At 38.1% G+C, this 22,032-nt stretch overlaps 1 protein-coding gene across 1 annotated transcript in view; it reads right to left on the bottom strand.

The window, feature by feature from the left end:
- Positions 1-556: 556 nt before the first annotated feature.
- LOC124285019 (myc box-dependent-interacting protein 1-like) overlaps positions 557-22,032 on the bottom strand; it is a 67,680-nt gene continuing 46,204 nt past the window's right edge. The window contains 9 exon segments of the mRNA XM_046721162.1: positions 557-936; positions 3,147-3,503; positions 5,631-5,782; positions 9,870-9,912; positions 9,914-10,019; positions 11,589-11,689; positions 18,807-18,882; positions 19,902-19,987; positions 20,909-21,016. Of these exon segments, the coding sequence (XP_046577118.1) occupies positions 778-936; positions 3,147-3,503; positions 5,631-5,782; positions 9,870-9,912; positions 9,914-10,019; positions 11,589-11,689; positions 18,807-18,882; positions 19,902-19,987; positions 20,909-21,016 (1,188 nt within the window). The 3' untranslated portion in view covers positions 557-777.

Below are 22,032 nucleotides of genomic sequence, written 5' to 3'. Positions count from 1 at the left end.
TGTTTACATCACCGACTGGTAACTAGGAAGTGGACCAAGTCTGTGAGTGATCAAAATCTTGCAGTGTCACGAATATTGGGGAGTTTATACCAACTTGGACATATCATGACTTTTTCCCGCCCTTTCCGGCAGGATTGCTCTTACATACACTCAATAACGTTAATTCCTGGTAATACCGCGAGAATGGGAGAAGCCTCGTTTCGTCAATGGCGGATCGTATTGTTTATCACCGGGCTCATGAGTGGTAATTCACCTGATGGATCTAGCAGCTGATAAGATGCAGATGTTAGAGGAGAAGGCCCTTCATTTAATAACAACAAGCATTCATACGATAAGAATTGTTTGTGTTATTTTTTCAGCCGATATCCGTAAGCACCGCGAGAATAGGAAACGCCTTCCTACTAAGTAAAATGTACAGGGGGGTGAGCAAAATATGGAACAATCCTAAAAGTAATCACAGTGACCCGTACCCCTACCTACACACACAACCTCCCCATTTTAAGTAATGAGTACCTTAGTACACAAGTAATGTGAATTAATGTGAATAAAAGTGAATATCTGTGAACAGATTACTTGTTTGAATATAACTGTACCAAGTCATTTATAACACATCTCGGACCCATCCACAAAACGTTCATAGCACTATACCATTCATAAGCCTACAGTAAAGTATAGAGGTACGATAGGTCGTAACAACACGAATGCTTTGTGGATCTGGACCGAGAAACACACGTCGGCCACTGTAGCGTTTAGAGTGAAAGCCCCAACACTTAATGCTTATTGGACGACAAATTCATTAGTAAATGGTTGAAGCTCTTTGAGCGATATATTTACCTGCTCATCTGGGTTTTCAAACTTAATCACATAGATCATTTCTCCAGATTCGAAACTGAGTTCATCCTGGTCTTCACTCTGATAGGGATGAGTTGACTGGACCTGTAGGAAGCAGACGCAACTCGTGTACAAAGTGTGGTACTGACATACAGTTATGTCCATGCATCTCATGTACAGAGTGTGGTACTGACGTACAGTTATGTCCATGCATCTCATGTACAGAGTGTGGTACTGACATACAGTTATGTCCATGCATCTCATATCTAAATGTCCATATGTTTCTTTTCTGAATGCTTATGTCTCACTCCTTAAAGTCAATACGTTTCAAAGTCCATGTCTAATACTTCAATGTCAAAATATCTGACATTTAATAAAATCTCTTTTATACTTCAATGTCCATGTTGCTTTCATATTTCAATGTCTACTTTTAACACTTCAATGTCAATGTCTAACACTTCAATGTCCATGTCTAACACTTCAATGTCCATGTCTAACACTTCAATGTCCATGTTTAATACTTCAATGTCCATGTCCATGTCTTATACTTCAATGTCCATGTCTAATACTTCAATGTCCATGTCTAACACTTTAATGTCCATGTCCATGTCTAATACTTCAATGACCATGTCTAACACTTCAATGTCTGTCCATGTCTAATACTTCAATGTCCATGTCTAACACTTCAATGTCAATGTCTAATACTTCAATGTCTATGTCTAACACTTCAATGTTCAATGTCCATGTCTAATGCTTCAATGTCCATGTCTAACACTTCAATGTCCATGTCTAACACTTCAATGTCATGTCTAATACTTCAATGTCCATGTCCATGTCTAACACTTCAATGTCCATGTCTAACACTTCAATGTCCATGTCTAACACTTCAATGTCATGTCTAATACTTCAATGTCCATGTCCATGTCTAATACTTCAATGTCCATGTCTAATACTTCAATGTCCATGTCTAACACTTCAATGTCCATGTGTAACACTTCAATGTCCATGTCTGATACTTCAATGTCCGTGTCTAACACTTCAATGTCCATGTCTTACACTTCAATGTCAATGTCTTACACTTCAATGTCAATGTCTAACACTTCAATGTCCATGTTTAATACTTCAATGTCCATGTCTAACACTTCAATGTCCATGTCTAACACTTCAATGTCAATGTCTTACACTTCAATGTCCATGTCTAACACTTCAATGTCCATGTCTAACACTTCAATGTCCGTGTCTAACACTTCAATGTCCATGTCTTACACTTCAATGTCAATGTCTTACACTCCAATGTCAATGTCTAACACTTCAATGTCCATGTCTAATACTTCAATGTCCATGTCTAACACTTCAATGTCCATGTCTAACACTTCAATGTCCATGTCTTACACTTCAATGTCAATGTCTAATACTTCAATGTCCATGTCTTACATTCAATGTCCATGTCTAATACTTCAATGTCCATGTCTAACACTTCAATGTCTGTCCATGTCTAACACTTCAATGTCCATGTCTAACACTTCAATGTCCATGTCTAACACTTCAATGTCCATGTCTCATACTTAATTATCTTGCCTCACACATAAATGTCATTTTCTGATGGGCTGAGCGCTCTTCGACCATTTTCAATGTACCCTGCTTACAAGTGAGTGACATTTTCTATGTACCCCTCTGGGAATGCCGAACTCATTTGGTACTTCGTAGTAGTAATTCCTTATCTCGGATAAAATTGAATCACGTAAGGTGTACGGAAATTACCGATGTTTTGCGAATGCAAATCGAGGGGAGATAACTCTTAATTTGTTTTTCATGTCGTCTTGTCATCTGGTACTCCATACTAGATCCCATACCGATTCAAACAGTTCAAAATTACCATTGAGGCGTTCAGTAAAATAAATACGTTGTTCACTGGGCCCTCAGGGCCCATGGGTTGATGTACCCTCGATGTTTCTTTATGTTCCCCTCGCCCTTTGGGCTCAGGGAACATAAACAAACATGGAGGGTACGTCAGCCCATGTCCCCCTCGAGACCATTGAACAAATTATAATGTCCACATTCCTGATAATTAAATGTCCACATGTCTCACACTTAAATGTCAATGTCTCATACAAATGTCCAAAGCTCATATCTAAATGCTTATGTCCCAAACATAAACAGCAATATGTTTCATACTAAATGTCCATAAGTCTCATATATAAATGTCCATCTATCACACCAGGTATAACGAGCAAATACTTTAACCTTGACGCTACCCCATGTCCCTAAAGTTGGTCTATGTATTGAATGTTGATTTTGTAAAAAGACAGACTTACCACATAAAGGACATCTGGAGGAGGTTCCTTCAATGGCTTGTTTGAGGGGGGCACTTGATATACTGCAGCTTTCTTCTCTTCCTCTTTCTCCTTGACTGGCTTAGGCTCATCATACACGCTATCCTCTGTGACCTCCTTCACTTCGGAGCTGTCCACGGTGTCCTTCTTGACCTCTTCCTCCTTGTCTTCCTTTGCAGCTCCCTCTGGTGGCGGTTGTGGGGGCCCGTAATCTGGAACGTCTACAGGCTTGGGTTCGCCATGTCTATCTTCATCAGACTGCTCAGACTGAATATCTCCATTGACCTTGACCTCACCATTGACTGTGACCTCATCACTGACCTTGACCTCTGCTTCGGCCTGAAATCAAACATAATACAGAATATCTCACATGATGTGAAGGAAATTTCCGATGACATTTTGGATTCAATGTGATTCAATGTGATTCTGTTATAAATCCATTAGATTTGTAATCATTGCCCGATGTTTTAATTAAAACCAAAACTGAATCAGCCAGTTGGGAGATTTGTCTTGAGAATTAAACAAATTAACAAAAGATCTCCCCAATGTACATATATAGATATAAAGATAGATAAAATTGTACACTGAGTTTGGTTTCCTTTTAGCAATATTCCAGCAACATCTCGGGGACACCAGAAATAGGAAGAGATTCACTCAGCGTAACGCTTTAACCATATAAACATCTCGGAAGAGATCACTGTAACGTCATATAAAATGCAGGTTTATGATGAGTTTAATATCATTTCACACAAATGAACTACCAGGCAGGGTGGAAATAACCCATTGCCCGATGCCCGAGTCCAGCATTTTTTCTGTCGGGCAAACAAATTTGTATATCACACTGTACCGGTGTCTAGTTGACTTTCCAATGTTGATTATGTTGTGTATTTAAAGAATCAACAAGAAAACGGACGGTATAGTGGAAAAATCATCAGGGCAAGTGATTTTACATGTGCCACTGTACCGGAGTACACTAGCAATTTGAAAGTTATTTCCACCCCTGCCAGGGTTTAACATGACACAGAAATGTGCATCTAATACGTACAAATGTATGGAATGGATGCAGAAAACTACATATATGGTCCACTGGACACTAGTGGTGGTCCGATTAATTGAAATAATCGAAGATTGGTCGCAGTGACTAAACGACCAAGCAATCATGTTTTCTCACAATCGAACACAAACAATCTGGAACACTTTTTGCATTAACAATATTTTCATAAGGTTGGTTTTCTGTGTTACATTTCAAGAGCACTACAAGCTCATTCCAAGTCATGATTGAATTTATCTTAAAGACCCCAAGAAATTTATATTCCTAACATACTAGTCATCCTTTAAAGATGTGCAATTTGCAAAAAAAACCACCAAAGAACTACTTATTTTTTTTCTTTATGTTTATGTGCAAACAAACATAACCAGGAAAATTTGAGAAATGATGCTAACCAATTATTTTCGATGATTCATCAGTTGTAATGAACCTATCATCAATTATGAGATTTTAACCAATTCCCAACACTACTGGACACACAATAATATTCACCGTTCAAAATTGGTGACCAGAAATATAAAGTTGTTGTACTTAAAGTTACTTAAAGTAAATATAAGTTTAGCCCGCTTAGCAATATTACAATATCACGGGGACACCAGAAATGGGCTTAACACACTGTATGTGGGGATTCGAACCCGGTCACTAAACCTTTAACCACAGGCTACCCCAGTCCCCCTTAAAGTACAGACTACATCATTTCATCACTCTACAGGACCTCGTATTTCACTTAAGAACCCTTTAAATTACTATGTAGACATCCTGTGGACCCCTAATTTTTGGTCAAGGTAAAACCCTGATTACAACATGCACGCTCATTTGTGTCTGGCTGCTTGTACCAGTGTTGGCCCACCAAGACACTATGCCACAGATTGACAGGGATACCCAACTCAAGACACATTACACTGTCTGTGAGCTGACCAGTCCATGCTTTATTCCCTGGATGCTGACTGTCAGGCTGGGCAACAACAAGTGTCATGTTTGAACTTCTTTTGGGACGATGTGGCCAAGCAGACTAAAGGCTAAGAGGCTAAGAGGTGAGGTGAGGTGAAATTGGGTTTAACGTCGTGCTTGAGAATATTTCGCTCATATGACGACGTGCATGCATGTGTATGTGCAGCTGCTTGTACTAGCCCAGACTTAAGCTGGTTTTATAGTGCTAGCCCACTGAGATACCATGCCACAGTGAAGCATGAATACCCCACTCACACACATTATACTGACTCCGAGCCGATCAGTCCTTGTCGTATCCATTAATGCCGAGAGCCAGGCAGGGACCAAACAAGTACCATATTTTAACGTCTTTTTGGTATGACGCGGTCGGGGATCAAACCTGCGACCTTCCGCTCTCCGGGTGGACGCTCTAACCACTACACCACGGAGTCGGTCCCTAAAGGCTAAGAACACAGGCAACATGCTACCTGGGAGGTTTCTGTCTCCACTTCCTTCTTCTCCTCTTCTTTCTTCTCCTCCTCTTTCTTCTCCTCCTGTTTCTTCTCCTCCTGTTTCTCCTCCTCCTGCTGCTTCTCCTCCTTCAGCTGCTCGATGACATCCTGATTGCTATAAATGTTGTCTGCAAAAAATGAGGGGTCAGGTTTTAAGCCGCTTTTAGCAATATTCCAGCAATATCACTGAAGGAGACACTAGAAAAGGGCTACTGTGCATGCTGTACCCAGGAAGGGAAACAAACATCAGTCTCTGACATGACTGACTGACTGAGTTTGGTTTTACGCCGCTTTTAGCAATATTCCAGCAACATCACGGCGGGGGACACCAGAAATGGGTTTCACACATTGTACCCATGTGGGGATTCGAACCTGGATCTTTGGCGTGATGAGCCAACGCCTCTGACATGAAGAGTGAACACTTCAACCGCTAGGTTATCCTACCCCAAGAGAACTAGTTCTTTATGTCTGTTTGGTCTTTATATACAATTTCCCTCCTACATGTTTCAGCTTTATCTTCAGTACCTCCTACACTTTTCATCTTCACAAATATATAAATAGTGAACACTTAATAAAACTTGTAATTCTTGAAATACATGTCTTTAACGTCGAAATCATGGAATCACCTGTTATGAGCATAATAAAAATGTGACAACTAAAATCCTTTGCATTGCTAACAGTAATCACTTTATTTGTTACAACAGCCCATGTCATGCTTCATCAAACTCAAATCAGGGTTCGTACAGATTATCAGCAATCACATTTAACTCATTAAGGCCGATAGACGCATATATGGGGCAAATTAATCAGCTCCTCACAGCGAGTGACATGTTTATGGGGCAGGTAATTGGCAGTTTCTCACAGCGAGAGCCACATATATTCGTCAACAGAAAGCACCTCTTATTCAGCGAGAAACGCACATGTGTCGTACTTTTAAAAATCTCACTGTACCTATTATTTCAACCAATTTAGTAGTACTAAGCAAATATTAGCTTTTCTCAAGAGAGATGCTACCTTTAGTGTCAATCAGAAGAAGTATTTAAAGTGTTTTGATAGCAATTGCTAATCATTATCATAGGCTTATACAGCGTTTGGCAAATGAACATGTCAGCGAGAAAGGGGATTATGATGGTTTTACAGAGGTAAGTGTCTGGTACTCTTCGTTGGGAATGGATACTAAAAAACTTCTTATGCACATTGATTGAATCAGACGTAATGGTTTAGAGGTTACTGAAGATCACATTTTCTTCAACTTCCTAATAAATACGAAATTTCAAGGACATACAAAGAATTCAAACACAATAGAATAGTTTGAATTTACTTTTTAGGTATTATTACGTTGTCATGTTTCATATAATGAAACATAATGTATTAACACAAATAATTATACATCCAAGCTCGAATAGATTAGACATAATTTAACTTACTAATTTCAAGCTTACTGAATTGTAACTAGTTATTTTCCATAATCTAAAGTTGATAATGTTACCTAATCAAATATAAAGTGATAAGTCGTGCCTTTGCATCGAATATATATACATGTCAGTGTTATTACAACAATGAAATCATTTACTACGTTTGTTACCAAACACAGTAAGTTGGTAATTTGAAAAATTTCTTAGACATAGACAGAAGTATTGTCATAAGTTATTACATGTAAACCATACAAAGGTATTTGAAGCATTTTTGTTCTCAAGCTGTTTCATGTTGATTTGAATTGTCAGTTTTCTATGCAATTTACATGAGCATTGTGTAAAACATTTGTATTTGATCTCTGTAATTATCAAATCCGATGTAATTATCACATGTATCAATGAATTCCATCTCTATTGATCCTCGTCAATAAAAGCTGGATAGTATATCAGTTACGGTATCGATACACATCGATACACATGCGTATAATCATTCAATCAGATTACAGTAATGAGATAATTGAATGCATGTGTAGTTACGCCCTTGTTTAAAGGTTTGTCCCGTGACAAGTGTAAAATATACAGATGCGATGTTATATCATTGGACAACCTGCTTTATAGAGTCACGCCCCTCTTTGTAATGTTCATGCATGAATGCACATCTGTAATCTTATGAACCTCGTTTACATTCAGTATAAATATAGGCACGCCCATCTTCATAAATATTTGGGGGGAATAAACTGCAAGTTTATACATTATAATAATTCAGTATCGTGTCACTTTTTGAATTCTAAAATACGTGAACTTGGATATTCATTCATATCAAGGTGAAGATTATATTTACATGTACAGCAAACCATTATGTTTTATGTACTAGCTGTGTGTCACAGATCGTTACGACTATGTATGTTTACAATACCCAAACTGTTACATGATAGCTTGCATTGATAAAGCTGAAACCCAGCATATCGACTTGTCAACGGTATAGCCAATAATCAACGTCTATCCAGCTGTTGAGTGACCAAACGTGGTCTTCAGAAATTTCGCCCACGCCCCATCACCTGTCCCTTCCTCTGTGACACATATCTCATGATACGATTGGTCATAGACAACAAATGATCAGCCACTATATTGAACAATTGAGATACCGCACATTCTATTGGGGAAATTTGATGACGCCCTATCACGTGACTCTTTGTTTTATGTCTATACAAGGAATCTGTATTATACAATTTTTATATGTATGTTCGTATGATAACATATGTTTTTGCAATAAATCTAGATGAAACAAAGTTATGAATGTGCTCTTTGTTAGTAACAGACTAGCATAATAGTACTTTCCTTGAAATATTCAGTATAATCTAGAAATGTATCTGCAAAAACGCTAATATCGCAGAAGATTATAAAGCCTGTATGTAAATTACAGTATGTCATTGTCATAGATGTTTTGTAAAATTAAACCTCATACAAGGATATAAGAGAAAGAATTTGTTTATGTATGTCTCATCTCTTACATACAAAGAATACATGTCATACATATGTTGATAAAATATAAATGTACAAGCCGCCAAAGGTCTACAAGAGAAACTTGCAATAAAATTACATAAAACGTTGCAATACATGATATGTATTCACACCTGCTGTCTTTTAACTTGTATCTTTATGACACAATTAAACAATCAGAGCTTGTTTGTACGACTACACAGTTTCCTGTCATCCCCGAAACCTGCCAGGGAAATCAGGTGTGAACAGCACTAATTAGCACGCAACAGCGAGCCGGGCAATCAGCGAGGGGTTCCAGGTGTTGAGTAGTGAAGTGTCTCTCGAGCTTAATGAGTTAAGGCCTTTTTAGGGGCTTTTCAAGACCCAATGAACAATTTTAAGGAACAATTTTAAGGAACTATAAAAACACATATAACATAAAGTAGGTGATACACACAAGGTTTGTTAAATGTAAGATCGACAATCAAAAGGAAATAACCTTTAGCTATATCACTGCATTGGGAAACTGTTTCTTCGCGATGGAGATTAATCAACACCGACTGTCATTGCAGGGTACTTTTATTGTGTATTAGTTTTCTGTAAAATCATAACTTGACAAGTTTTGCTAAATATTGGGCCTTTTTAGGGCAAATCACAGGCAATTATGGCCTTTTCAATGCTAAAACAAAATTAGGGCCTTTTGATGGTAAAATGTCCAAATGTCATGCTTTTTCAAGCTCCTGCAAACCATGCAAATTGTCCACACTTCTGACTACAGCTTGTTCAGTATGACCTCATCAAGTGAATACTAATGCATTGCGTGACCGTGTCACAACTGGTTGAGTCTGTTATTGTGAAGGGATGCATCTTTGTAAGTTGATTGTCAACATGTCCGAACAGCCGAGACAAGGTTGCAGTTTGACATTTCAGTGTCGAGAAATCATCAGCAATGTCCTAACTTTCTTTAAAAAAGAAGCTACAGATGGTTTAATGTTTCCGATTCAGGCTTTTAGTCAGGGAGCAACATTAATAACATTTTCTGCTCCCCTACTTAATGAAGTTAACTCGACCTGCAGTTTGTGCCATTTGACCTCCCGGGTCATGCATATGTAGAGTAGCTCAGGTCAAGCTGAACACACTGTAATTTTCTATCATGAAGAATCATGGCAGTCAAGGGGAGATAATTCACAAGTTGTCTCCCTTTACCCACATTTCATACTTCATCACACACTATCAAAATTACTTCCTAGCAATGAACTTCCACTGAGCATTGTCACAGCAACATATAATTACAAAGAAAGGATATTTCTAAGACGGTTACCTTGAGTGCTTCCATCATCATCCTCAACATGGTCTCCATTCTGCTTGGCAGGTGTGTTGGTGGCGCTCAGAGGGGAAACCCTGGGACAGGTTCATTCCTGTCACCTCATCTGGATGGTGCTGTCCATTCTCTACTGGGGCCTCATCAAAACTGGACAAACAACAAAAATACTGATTCCTGGATCTGCAGATTTAATGCAACAGGCAAGGGCTTTGTTCAATAAAGTGATCTTGGCACAAAGATTAGTAAGGCTGAAGGGGTCGTTGTTGGCACTGGTACTACAGATGTGTACAAATGTAAACAATAAATAATAAATAACTATGGACGACACATGGCCCATCTCAGATCCACATTTGGTTCAAAATTCAACTTACATAGAGAATGCTACACAAGGTCTGATTACATACGAATTATACGAAACGAGTGTCCTTCCTATGGTATCTGACCAAGCGAAAGCGAGGTCAGATAACATAGGAAGGTCACGAGTTTCGTATAATTCGTATTTAACGAGACCAAGTGTGGTATTTTATTTATTACCCACGTCTTACATGCATTAAATTGACATAATAGAGTATATTTGTTATTTTTATGGCTTCAAACCTGAAACTGGTTTCATAAAGAGGTTGTGGAAGAGTTTTGTACTGTAGTACAATATTTGTATGACGTCACACTGTTAATGATGTCACTGCCTTGGTAACCGACGTCACGATGCATGTCAGTTGTCATCGCCTCGTACAGCCTCCTACAGTAAACTACTCCGTAGCACCTCGTCTCTTAGTTTGCAGTTGTTTCATTTGGCTAACATCACTGGTGGATCATTGTGTTTATGTTTTTCGACGGATATAATGTCTCAGTTTGACTCACAATTAAACAGCAGCACGACAACGTTCACAATGTTTACATTCCCACAATGCATTTAAGTTGTAGAATGAATGAATTCACGTGTTTGTTATGAATGAAAAAATAGTTACGTCAGAATGTGACCTAATTGAGAGGTCATCGGTTATCCAATCAAATCGTTAGAATCTTAGGTCAAGTCGTTACGACACAGGTCAACGCGATACGACACTCGTGTGACGTACGAGATTAGTATGCAACTACCCATACGTTGACCAAGTGGGTAATAAAGGTCAAATCTACAGGTAACATACCTCTACTCTGAAAACATGTGACGTTAAATAATAACTCATTCACTCACTCACTACTCTGAAAACAGAGTGTGTTTATGTCCTAGTTGTTACCACTCAATCTTGATTAGTCAGCTCTTAAGACAATAATGGAATCAAAGATTTACAGCTGACAACAGAACCAAGGCTTTAATGTTAAGCCTATATTTTTTCTTTGAATGAAATATTAAAACATAAGAAAAAGAACTTAAATGAAAATCAAACTTCAGATAAAAGATATATTTTTTTCCAAGTTTGTCCTCCAAGGTTACTTAGTTCAAAATATGTTTCTCCCCACGAAGTGCACATTGTCAGACTGTCCCAGATGGGTATGTTTGCTGTTTGCTCCCAGAATATTCCATGTATGTGATGGTAATCTGGACCAGATAATCCAGTGATTGGCCCAATGAGCATCGATAAATGTTGTTGTTGTACACTGACATGCCATCACTCAAGTCTGCGAGGATGACCACACAATTAATTTAGCAGATTCCTGTTTCCAGAAAGCGCCATGGGTTTGTCTAAAAGTAAATTAACAGTGAACATGTCTCACCCATCCGAGAGGGACTTGCTGAGCGGCCTCTTTGGTTTATATACAAACTGTGCAAAATCTTTGGACAACTGTGTATTGATGTCGTTTGCATCTTCAGAAACCTGTAACAAATAAAGACATCAGTTAAGTTCAAATTTGTACCTGAAATTTTTCTTTTTAAAATCCAGATTTCGTTTAATACTTTGTGACATTTTAATTGTTACCATTGAAACAGCACCTGTTTGACATTATCATTAAGCATGCATCGTTTTTAATACACCCTAATAAAACTAATCCACAAAACCTTACAAGAATTAATCATCACCATTCACAATGGTTTTCTAGATCTGGTTCCTACAACTCTTGCTTTTGGTTTTTGCCACAGCTGACAATACTATTCAAAACAAGTTAAGGAAATCCAGCCATAGGAGATTATATACAGACATATATTTAAAAATGGCTGTTCTTGGCTTTTAGGTATCAGAGAAACCTTAATATCATTGACATTACAAATCAGTCGTCAGTGATATTGGTGTATGTCGACAAGATGCCAAGTCGCCATGTGTCATCCCATAATCCAACTTGTCGCCTTTCACAACAAGCAATGGAGATTTGGGGATCTCTTATAATAGAAGATCCTTTAGGGGTACTTAATCTGAATCAGTGAATTATGTATAAACTAGTGAGTATATTTGATGGCATATGCGTAAACAAGTTCAAAAAAGAAATAATCACACTCATAATCAATTGAAAAATAAATCATGGCAAAATACCAAAAATATTATTAAATAAATATATTTTTAAGAAAGAAAAATACATGACCAATGAATCATGACATGTCAAATAAGTAGAGTAAGTTAGATTTTTGGCTTCAGTCATTTATGACAAGAGCTATGAATATCAGAAATATGGTGAAAGAAATGTGTACAAATCAGATGACAAAAGAGGCAAGGGAAGTCATGTAACCATGGTAACTGATATGACAGTGAAGAAACACAAAAGTAATTGCAATAGCATACAATTTGTGTTTGACAACTCACAAGTGCAAGTGTATATAGAACTCACATTACGTCTTAGACAGACATATTAGTTACTGTGCATAGACCTACATGGTTCACCATTTTCAGAACTTAAATCTTCAGTGTATGTACTTTGGAAACATATCAACATTAGAATAGTGAAAAGCTGAACTCAACAATGAATTATGGTATTTAAGAATAAAGTAAAATTCAGAAATATAAGTAAAATTAAGAAATATCATAAAATTATGTATTTCTTAGATAATCTGAATATTAAAAATTTAAAGAATAAAAAAGTGTAAAATGAAATAGAATTGGGAATAAAGTAAAATTCAGAAATATAAGTAAAATTAAGAAATATCATAAAATTACGTATTTCTTAGATAATCTGAATATTAAAAATTTAAAGAATAAAAAAGTGTAAAATGAAATCGAATTGGGAGACAGAGAATTAACAAAAATGTATAACTTCTTTAAATTACTATATTACAACAATAAAATGGCATTTGTTTAAACTCTTGTTATTACTCTTACTAGAATCTTTAATGGCTAAAGAAATGCTTTTATTATACTTTTATTAATCTTGATCCAGCTACAGGTTCCTAAGTATTATTCCTATTCTCTAACTCAATTTAAAACGTCCATAAAAGTCAAATCAGATACCTCTCTGCATGAAGATGTGACGTTCAATCAATACCCTGAGAAAGGAGGATGTGTGTGCACTTGAGCCAATATTATGTCACCTCACATTTGTGCCACCTCATTTGAAAATCTCATTTTAACAAAAGAAAACCCTTTTCTATATACAGTTCTCTTTTTTGGTTGTGCTTGCCATGGTGCTCAGAAACAATAAAGCATATACAATATCTGCAATATAATGATGCAGCCTTTATTATTTACATTCAGAACTTGCCGTTTGAGTTTGTTTTCCATGTAAGGAAATCAATACATACTTCTATAAATGTTTAACTTACAAAAATAATTAGAGGCCTTGATGCCATTTTGCTGATTAGAAATTCACCTATGGAGTGGAGGTGAGATGTTCATGCAAAAGAAAAATCAATTGGGGAAAAGATTTAATTTAAGAGATTGTAAAAATCCAAGGTCAAAATGATTTCACTTCGGTATTATCAGTCAGTTCGGCACAATACGATCAGCAATACATCGAGTACAAAAGCAGAGAAATAGATGACAAATAGCAAAAGTGAAGTCATGTGAATAAAAATTGAACAAATGAAATTGAAAATGTCAAATATACATACGAAACATTGCTTCTAAAACAACACAAACCACAATATCTAATTTACTACAAGATGCAAACCACAAAGAAATATTTCAACTTACAAGTAATTCTACTAGAAAAAGGAAAAACTGTAGATGCGTCCAATCCAAGAGTGATGAAAAGAAAAATGGAGTGTTCACGTGATAATGTCTCAAATATTGGCACAATGTAGTATTTGGTATTCATCATCCAAGCATTATAGAATATATCCCACAAGATGACACACAAAAGCCAGTCAAAATTCATCTAAAATCCATTAGTCCAATGATGAACGTGTTCATCCTTCCATCAAACACAAAAAAGATCCATTTTCTTTTTGTGTTGATGCTTAACACAAGTCCATGCAGATGGAAGTCCAGAAATATAATTGTGACAATTTTTTTAAATAGGAATTGGTGCATAAAATATAAGAAACATGTGATTGACATATATTAATTATGTTACCTGTGCAAGTGGTAAACGTAGTGAAATGTATGTGATCGATTATAAGTTTCACAACACCTAAACACGCTTATTTCCAAAAGCATTGCAATGTGAATTACTTCAAGGTACTTTACATGAAATGTAAATTCTGACTAATGAAAAATGAAAAGTATTTTCAAAAACATTATCATCCATCTATTGTCTCAGTAATCCACAAACAGTAATATCATTTTATAACTTATTAATTTAAATGTTAAATTGGTCAAATATGTTCAGATGCCAATCATTATGCTCATTACTTCGAATATCTTACACTTAACAAATTAAAGAAGTGTCGAACTATCAAAAACTGAAAAAATATCGACATGCTTTTACTTTCTACGAATGATTACCAGAAGTATCTAAAGAATGAATGGCTACTACTCTACAAAATGTCAACAATTTTATTCCTCAAGGAAACCAGTCTGCATGGACGTGTCCCTTGTTAGATGAAAGGACGGATCTGGAACTAGAGTAGTCCGGAGTTCGTAGATGGTTCCATCGGGCAGGATGGCTCGCTCAAGCTTCTGAACAGCAGCAACGCCTTGTGGGACGTTTGGAACCTCACGACTTGATCCCTTGGCCCTCTGACTGATCTGGTGCAGAGTCTTCAGATGTTCCGAAAGCAGGAACTCAGATGGTGCCCCGAGAAAACGGATACGTGGATCACTGGAAAGCCTACTGTCTCCTCCTTCTGCAAACATTGGCTGACCTTCGACATCAATCTCATGGATGTTTGCGTGTCTCGGTCCAAACATGCTTCCATATTCCTGTTCAGAGCCAGCTTGCCGTCTGCTATAATGGGCATGCTGTATATCCTGACATTGGGAGCACTCTATAATGGGGCTGTTTTCTATCGTAATAGAAGGTACCGTAATCTTCAGCTCTACAGTGTTCACTTCATTTCTTAGGATCTCTCTTCTCATTCGTTCGTCATATTCCGATCTTTCTTTCTTCTGCCCTTGTCCATATTCTGCTTTGTCTTCCACGATCCTTTCATCGTTTGGTCTTCCTGTCTCCCACTCCTCTTCATCATAATCTTCAGGACTTGTCTGCAGCTGTAAAGTCGATTCCGTATCATTCATTCTAGAACCATAGTAGTCTTCTGAACCTGCATCAGACATGCCTGAATCCAGAGTCAAGTTCCGGGCTGAGCTGGCTTTCCTTTGCTCAATCATTTTTGACCTTGGATCCAAGGAACTAGTTCCACGTCTGTGGCCAACAGGAGTGTTGGGAAGAGTTATGCGCCCTGGCAACTTCTTCCGTGCAGGTCGTACGGGATGTTGGGAAAATGAATCTTTGAATACATTGTATTTCAGTCGTATTCTATCATCTGCTTTAAGGAAATTTCCAATCTGGCAAGCATTACATAACAATATTGGCATAACCTGTGGAGGAAAAATGTGATTACATGAAGAGGATTTACATCAGAAGCATTGTCAGTACATCACAGGTTTGCCTACACTATGGTCCACCATTGCAAGGCCAGAGGCCTTGTACAACTCAAACTATCCCCAATATGAACATGAACAAATACATCAACAGTGATACTAAGGCAGTGTCTAGCGTACAGGGGCGGTGGGGTAGCCTAGTGGTTAAAGTGTTCGCCTGCCATGCTGAAGATCCGGATTCGATTCCCCAGATGGATACAATGTGGGAAGCCCATTTCTGGTGATATTGCTGGAATATTACTAAAAGCAGCATAAAACTAAACTCACTCACTCACTCTAGCACACAGGCCACAAGGCTATGGAAACCTACACTGGAAATGTTTAATTTGAGTGGAAACAATGATTCCATTTAAATTGAAACAGTGCCCTTGTGAGATGGGGAGTCAGAGCCTGTGGAAAATCTGGACTTTCATTTGAGGTGATGGCGCATTACAATAAGCGACAGAAGGGGAAATAATGTGGATCAGGGACCGTGAGATAAACTGAAACTAACTAGTTTCTACTTAATTGGCATACGACGTTGTCTAGGAGTGAATGTATATTATTTTAGTACACACCGTTATAAAGATATTACAAGTAGATAGGGGTGGGCAAAATAACCGGTTTACCGTTATTTACTGGTTCAGACATGAAAATGATACATATTGCGATATGCTAATCGAAAACCGGTATTTTGACTTGCATTCGGAAAACTTCGTAACACTCTGAAATCTTCGGATATTTCCTTGTTTCATTTGTGCCAAATATTATTTACATTTTTATTTTGTCATGATTAAAAGTTTTTATTAAAGCTTAATCAAGCATAGTGATTTTGTTGTGTTCATGGTTTATAAATCACTTGCAACATATTGCAATACATATCGCAATATATGCTTTCGCATCGCAATATGAACATTCTCTGCAATACCCGTCCCTACAAGTAGACATGTTGCAGAGGAACCCTGCCAATATAAACTGAGCAATCACTGGTCTTAACAACTGAGTTCCTTAAAAATAACGACAACAGCTCGAAGCAATCATATGAATTCACAGACAATAGAGGAAGGTAGTGTATACAAACCCATCAAGTATTGACGATGCAAAAGAAAAATGTCATCTTGAGAATGCCATGAACTTTATAACATGCATATTACTGGTCAGGCTAAGAGTATTTCTTCCATCTATTATTTACGTTCTAAGTTCTGTAATGTTGGCGAAACCTTGTCAAAGTGAAGTTAGGAAAATTAGTGAAATTAGCAAACAGTAACCGGCTTAACAGAATACCAAACCATAATTCACATTGATGATGCAGTTACAACAGTGTACATGAATCTAATGTCTGTTTGCAGTGAAAACGTACCGATGAATTTCACTTTAAACAAATATGTAAATCAAAAAGAGTGAAATTGAGATTGAGAATCCTCATAATTTTACCTTGCCAATTGATCATTTAAAACTCAGAATTTTATTCAACTAAAGATAAAAGTGGTTTAACAAACGATCATAGTTTCAAATCGCTATTATTGGTTTGTATTACAAGGGGGTATGAACATTAAATGAAACACCGAGAACAAGTAGGGTTGGTCTAAGTTAACGCTCATCACGTACCGCACGTGCATTTGTTTCACTGTTCCAACTACTGCGCTTACCCCCCTGTAATACAAACCAATAATAGCCATTTGAATCTATGATCGTTTGTTAAACAACTTTTATCCTAAGTTGAATCAAAATCTGAGACTTAAATGTTCAATTGGCAAGGTAAAATTATGAGGATTCGCAATCTTGATTTCACTTTATTCGATTTACTATTTTGTGTGAAGTGAAATTCATCAATACGTTTTCACTACAAACAGACTATAATGCTTATGGTTTCCATTAAACATCCAAAAATGTTATTAGTCCTTGGCCAAATGCTAGTCCCCATCTTTTAGGATCTCTCAGCAGCAGTAGAAGTGTTATCCAGTAATTAGCATGACACCTCCCACCCTCCAGAAATTCTTGTTGATATGGAACTAGCCACAGACTGTATCAGGCTACTAAAAACAACAAGGTTAACCCCACTGTTGAAACATGTCCATAGACCAACTGCATGAGTATTAACCACATGGTCTAATGGACGGTGACAAGCAGTGGTGTTCAACATGGTCAAGATATGCAGTATGGATGATAAGGCTAGGTGTATCATATTACCTGACTTTGGTGCTGTCTCTACATTTGGCCTGGGAGTATGATTGCATACATGACTAACAATTAGTGTATCAGCGCGTCACAATCTTACTTTGGATCAGAACCATCTTTCTACTAGGTGAGGAGAGGTAAAATTGAGTTAACGTCGTGCTTGAGAATATTTCGCTCATATGACGACGTGCATGCGTGTAGTGTATGTGCGGCTGCTTGTACTAGGCCAGACTTAAGCTGGTTTTATAGTGCTAGCCTACTGAGATACCATGCCGCAGTGAAGCATGAATACCCCACTCAGACACATTATACTGACTCCGAGCCGACCAGTCCTTGTTGTACCCATTAATGCCGAGCGCCAGGCAGGGACCAACAAGTACCATATTTTAACGTCTTTTGGTATGACGCGGTCGGGGATCGAACCCGCGACCTTCCGCTCTCCGTGTGGACGCTCTAACCATTACACCACGGAGGCGGTCCTCTGGATCAGAACCATCTTTCTACTAAAGGTAATTAGTGTTAACTATCTTCTCTATCTCATATATCACTCTGATGGCTGCGTTATGTTGTATGTGTCTGTGTCATGTCTGAATCATATCTGAATTCTGTCTGTGTCTGTGTCCAGTTGCCACATTGGTTTCCTGTGTCCTGGTCGTGAATGTCAGGTGTTTACTGGTAGGTGAAGTTCATATAAAATTCTAGACAAACTTAGTTATTGTATTTATTGTGTACATAAACAGCTTTGTTGGTTCATCATCAGTGTAAGCTGATGGTAGACAGACCATAAGCGGATTGATACGTCCGATCTACCTACTGACCAAGACACACACCTCAAACATCAATACTGGTCCAGAGAAATATAACTTACCCTGGCAATTTCGTGGTGGAAAATATTTTCAGCTCCGAACAGATTCTGGTACATATCGCCATAGAATGTGACTCGGCTGGAGTAGAAAACACAAAAATGAGCATTCTTTGAATATGAATGTAATTAGTCATTGTTTAATTAATGATGCATTATCATGATTATATAGAAAAATGTACATCGCTTATGAAAGTCAACAAATCTTTAAACAATCCTGAGAATGGGTGACTCAGCACAGACATGTACCCCTCAGCCTGCCAGGACTGTTTTTAGATTCAATTCCCAATATGATTTTCGGTTGGCTAGAACCATTCACAGATTTAAGGATTCATCAGAACAGTATAAGTTTTGGACAAAGGTGTTGTTTAGCTTTCTACCTGTATTCAGCTTCCAGTCTCTATATAATCTACCTTGGCAATACCCCCTTGAAGAGCAGGAATGGGATTAGTCTTCAGGAAAGTATGTTTGTCACAAATGCGGATCAGGCCACAAACAGGGGGATCAGCTGGTCAGGCTTGGTGACTTTGTTGATGCAGATAATTACAGCCCATTTGCGTTGACTGATGGTAATGATATCAATCACTGGATTGTCTGGTCCAGACATTATTTACAGACCACTACTGACTGACTGAACTGAGTTTCGTTTTACGCCGCTTTTAGCAATATTCCAGCAACATCACGGTGGGGACACCAGAAATGGGCTTCACACATTGTACCCATGTGGGGATTCAAACCCGGGTCTTCGGAGTGACGAGCCAACACTTTAACCACTAGGCTACCCCACCGCCCCCTACAGACCACTAGGATTTCATTTTACATTCATATAACTCACTTTGTAAGTACTTCAAAGAACAGTTTACAAACATTACAATGATTTTTTTGTTTGTTGTTTAACGCTTCCCTCAGCAGTATTCCACCTCATGACAGTGGTCTGTAAATAATCAAGTCTGGACCAGACAATCCACTGCATCGATCTACACAACGGCAATATGATGACATGTGTCAACAAGCTTGACTACCAAGTCCCATTAATCTCCCCTTACAACAAGCATGGGTTAGAGATTTTCACGGGTACATTACGATGATCAGTCATGTTACCTGTTGTAGAAATCTGGCAATTCTGAGTGCAGGTCATTGTTGAGATCTTCATAGATCTTCTTGGCTTCATTTAGCTCCTCTTGGGCCTGAAGATCGAAGAAAAATCTCAGATAGAACAATACACTTCAACTATTCCATATCTGTTTCAAATATCCATCTGATTAATCACAATATTGTCAAGACCAGTGCGGTAAACTGTGCCCTATACTCAAGAAAATATTTTCATTCTTAAAATGGGTGCTTATAGGGATTATTACTTGCTGAAAACTGTAGCAATGTGTAAGAGGTGAGGTGAGGTGAAATTGGGTTTAACATGGTACTTGAGAATATTTCGCTCATATGACGACGTGCATGCGCATGTATGTGTATGTACGGCTGCTTGTACTAGCCCAGACTGAAGCTGGTTTTATAGTGCTAGCCCACTGAGATACCATGCCGCAGTGAAGCATGAATACCCCACTCAGACACATTATACTGACTCCGAGCCGACCAGTCCTTGTTGTACCCATTAATGCCGAGCGCCAGGCAGGGACCAACAAGTGCCACATTTTAACGTCTTTTGGTATGACGCGGTCAGGGATCGAACCCACGACCTTCCGCTCTCCAATGTGTAAGAGGATACTCAAAATATAGAATATGGTACATGTAATTTTGTGCGCAAATATGATACGTTTACAGTTACACTTCAAAAGAACAGAAGGTGAACATTTCCTCTGACAATAAAGACTTACATTTTTCCATTAGAAATGATAACAACATACAGATATCATTTTAAGAATGCAGTTTGTTCTAAGATAAATCTGCCATTTCCAAAACAAAATGTAGAAAATTCTACCGATCATCAATAATCACAAACTTTTTAAGGTATTATCGAAACAAAAACAAGGACATCTTCTTTGACCAACAAATGTTTGTAAGGTTTTGGAGGTAAGACAAGTCTTTATGTAGATAATATTTTACAACTCTCTATAGGGAAGACCTAATGTGTGAAGAGTTGTCTCCCCTACCTTGAGTATCTTGCCATCATCCCTCTTCTTGGCGTTCTGTAAGACTTCCAGGTTATGTCGGGCATTGTCGTAGTCAACCTGCTTCCTTCCACGCTTCGACACACGGGCCTGTTGAAAGAAGAGATGTGATGTACATATAGCTACCATACGGAAGTGAGTGAGTGAGTGAGTGAGTGAGTGAGTGAGTGAGTGAGTGAGTGAGTGAGTGAGTGAGTGAGTGAGTGAGTGAGTGAGTGAGTGAGTGAGTGAGTGAGTGAGTGAGTGAGTGAGTGAGTGAGTGAGTGAGTGAGTGAGTGAGTGAGTGAGTTTAGTTTTACGCCACACTCAGCAATATTCCAGCTATATGGCTGCGGTCTGTAAATAATCGAGTCTGGGCCAGACAATCCAGTGATCAACAGCATAAGCATCGTTCTGCGCAATTGGGAACCGATGAAATGTGTCAACCAAGCCAGCAAGCCTGACCACCCGATCCCGTTAGTCGCCTCTTCCGACAAGCATGGGTTACTGAAGGTTGGTTCTAACCCGGACCTTCACGGGTTTACAGCTGTGGAAGGTCAGATACAAGTGCTGCACAAGTTCAACACTTAAGTCTGACAGCATAGGCAAGGTGCTGACAAACATAGACACAATCATTTTGAAGTGGTCCACCATCTGATCATATCGATTTTAGATTATGTTTAATTGAAAAAATTCATAAATTGAGTCGTATATAGCAATCAGCAGATGTGATAGACTAATGCTTAGTCTCTGAATATATATAATTTTGATAGTAACAAATAAACCCATTTAAATTGAAAAGGAGCCCCAGGGAGACCAGAGATTCAGAACCTTGGGAAATCTAGACTTGCTTCATGTAGGGCTTTAGCATTGCAGGGAGGGCTAGGATGTAATAGGATGAAAATAATGTGCTTCAGGGACTGAGACAGACTATTAATGTGAGGTTGGCTAAAGTCCACCTTGAACAATATGTGTCCTTCTTGTTTGAGTAAAGTGATGTAGATCTTGTATGTTTTCTACTTCAGTGAAACCCAAGGCCAGTGTTAGTGCTAACAAAAATATTATTATAATCTGGGCGAACCTGGATTTGACCAATTGACCCTAGGTTTCGGACCTGCCCAATTGAT

The sequence above is a fragment of the Haliotis rubra genome, unplaced genomic scaffold, assembly GCF_003918875.1.
Source record: "Haliotis rubra isolate DU_JTF1 unplaced genomic scaffold, ASM391887v1 Scf35, whole genome shotgun sequence".
Lineage (NCBI taxonomy): Eukaryota > Metazoa > Mollusca > Gastropoda > Lepetellida > Haliotidae > Haliotis > Haliotis rubra.
The sequence above is the reverse complement of the archived record's forward strand: the minus strand, read 5'-3'. Positions and strand labels throughout refer to the sequence as shown.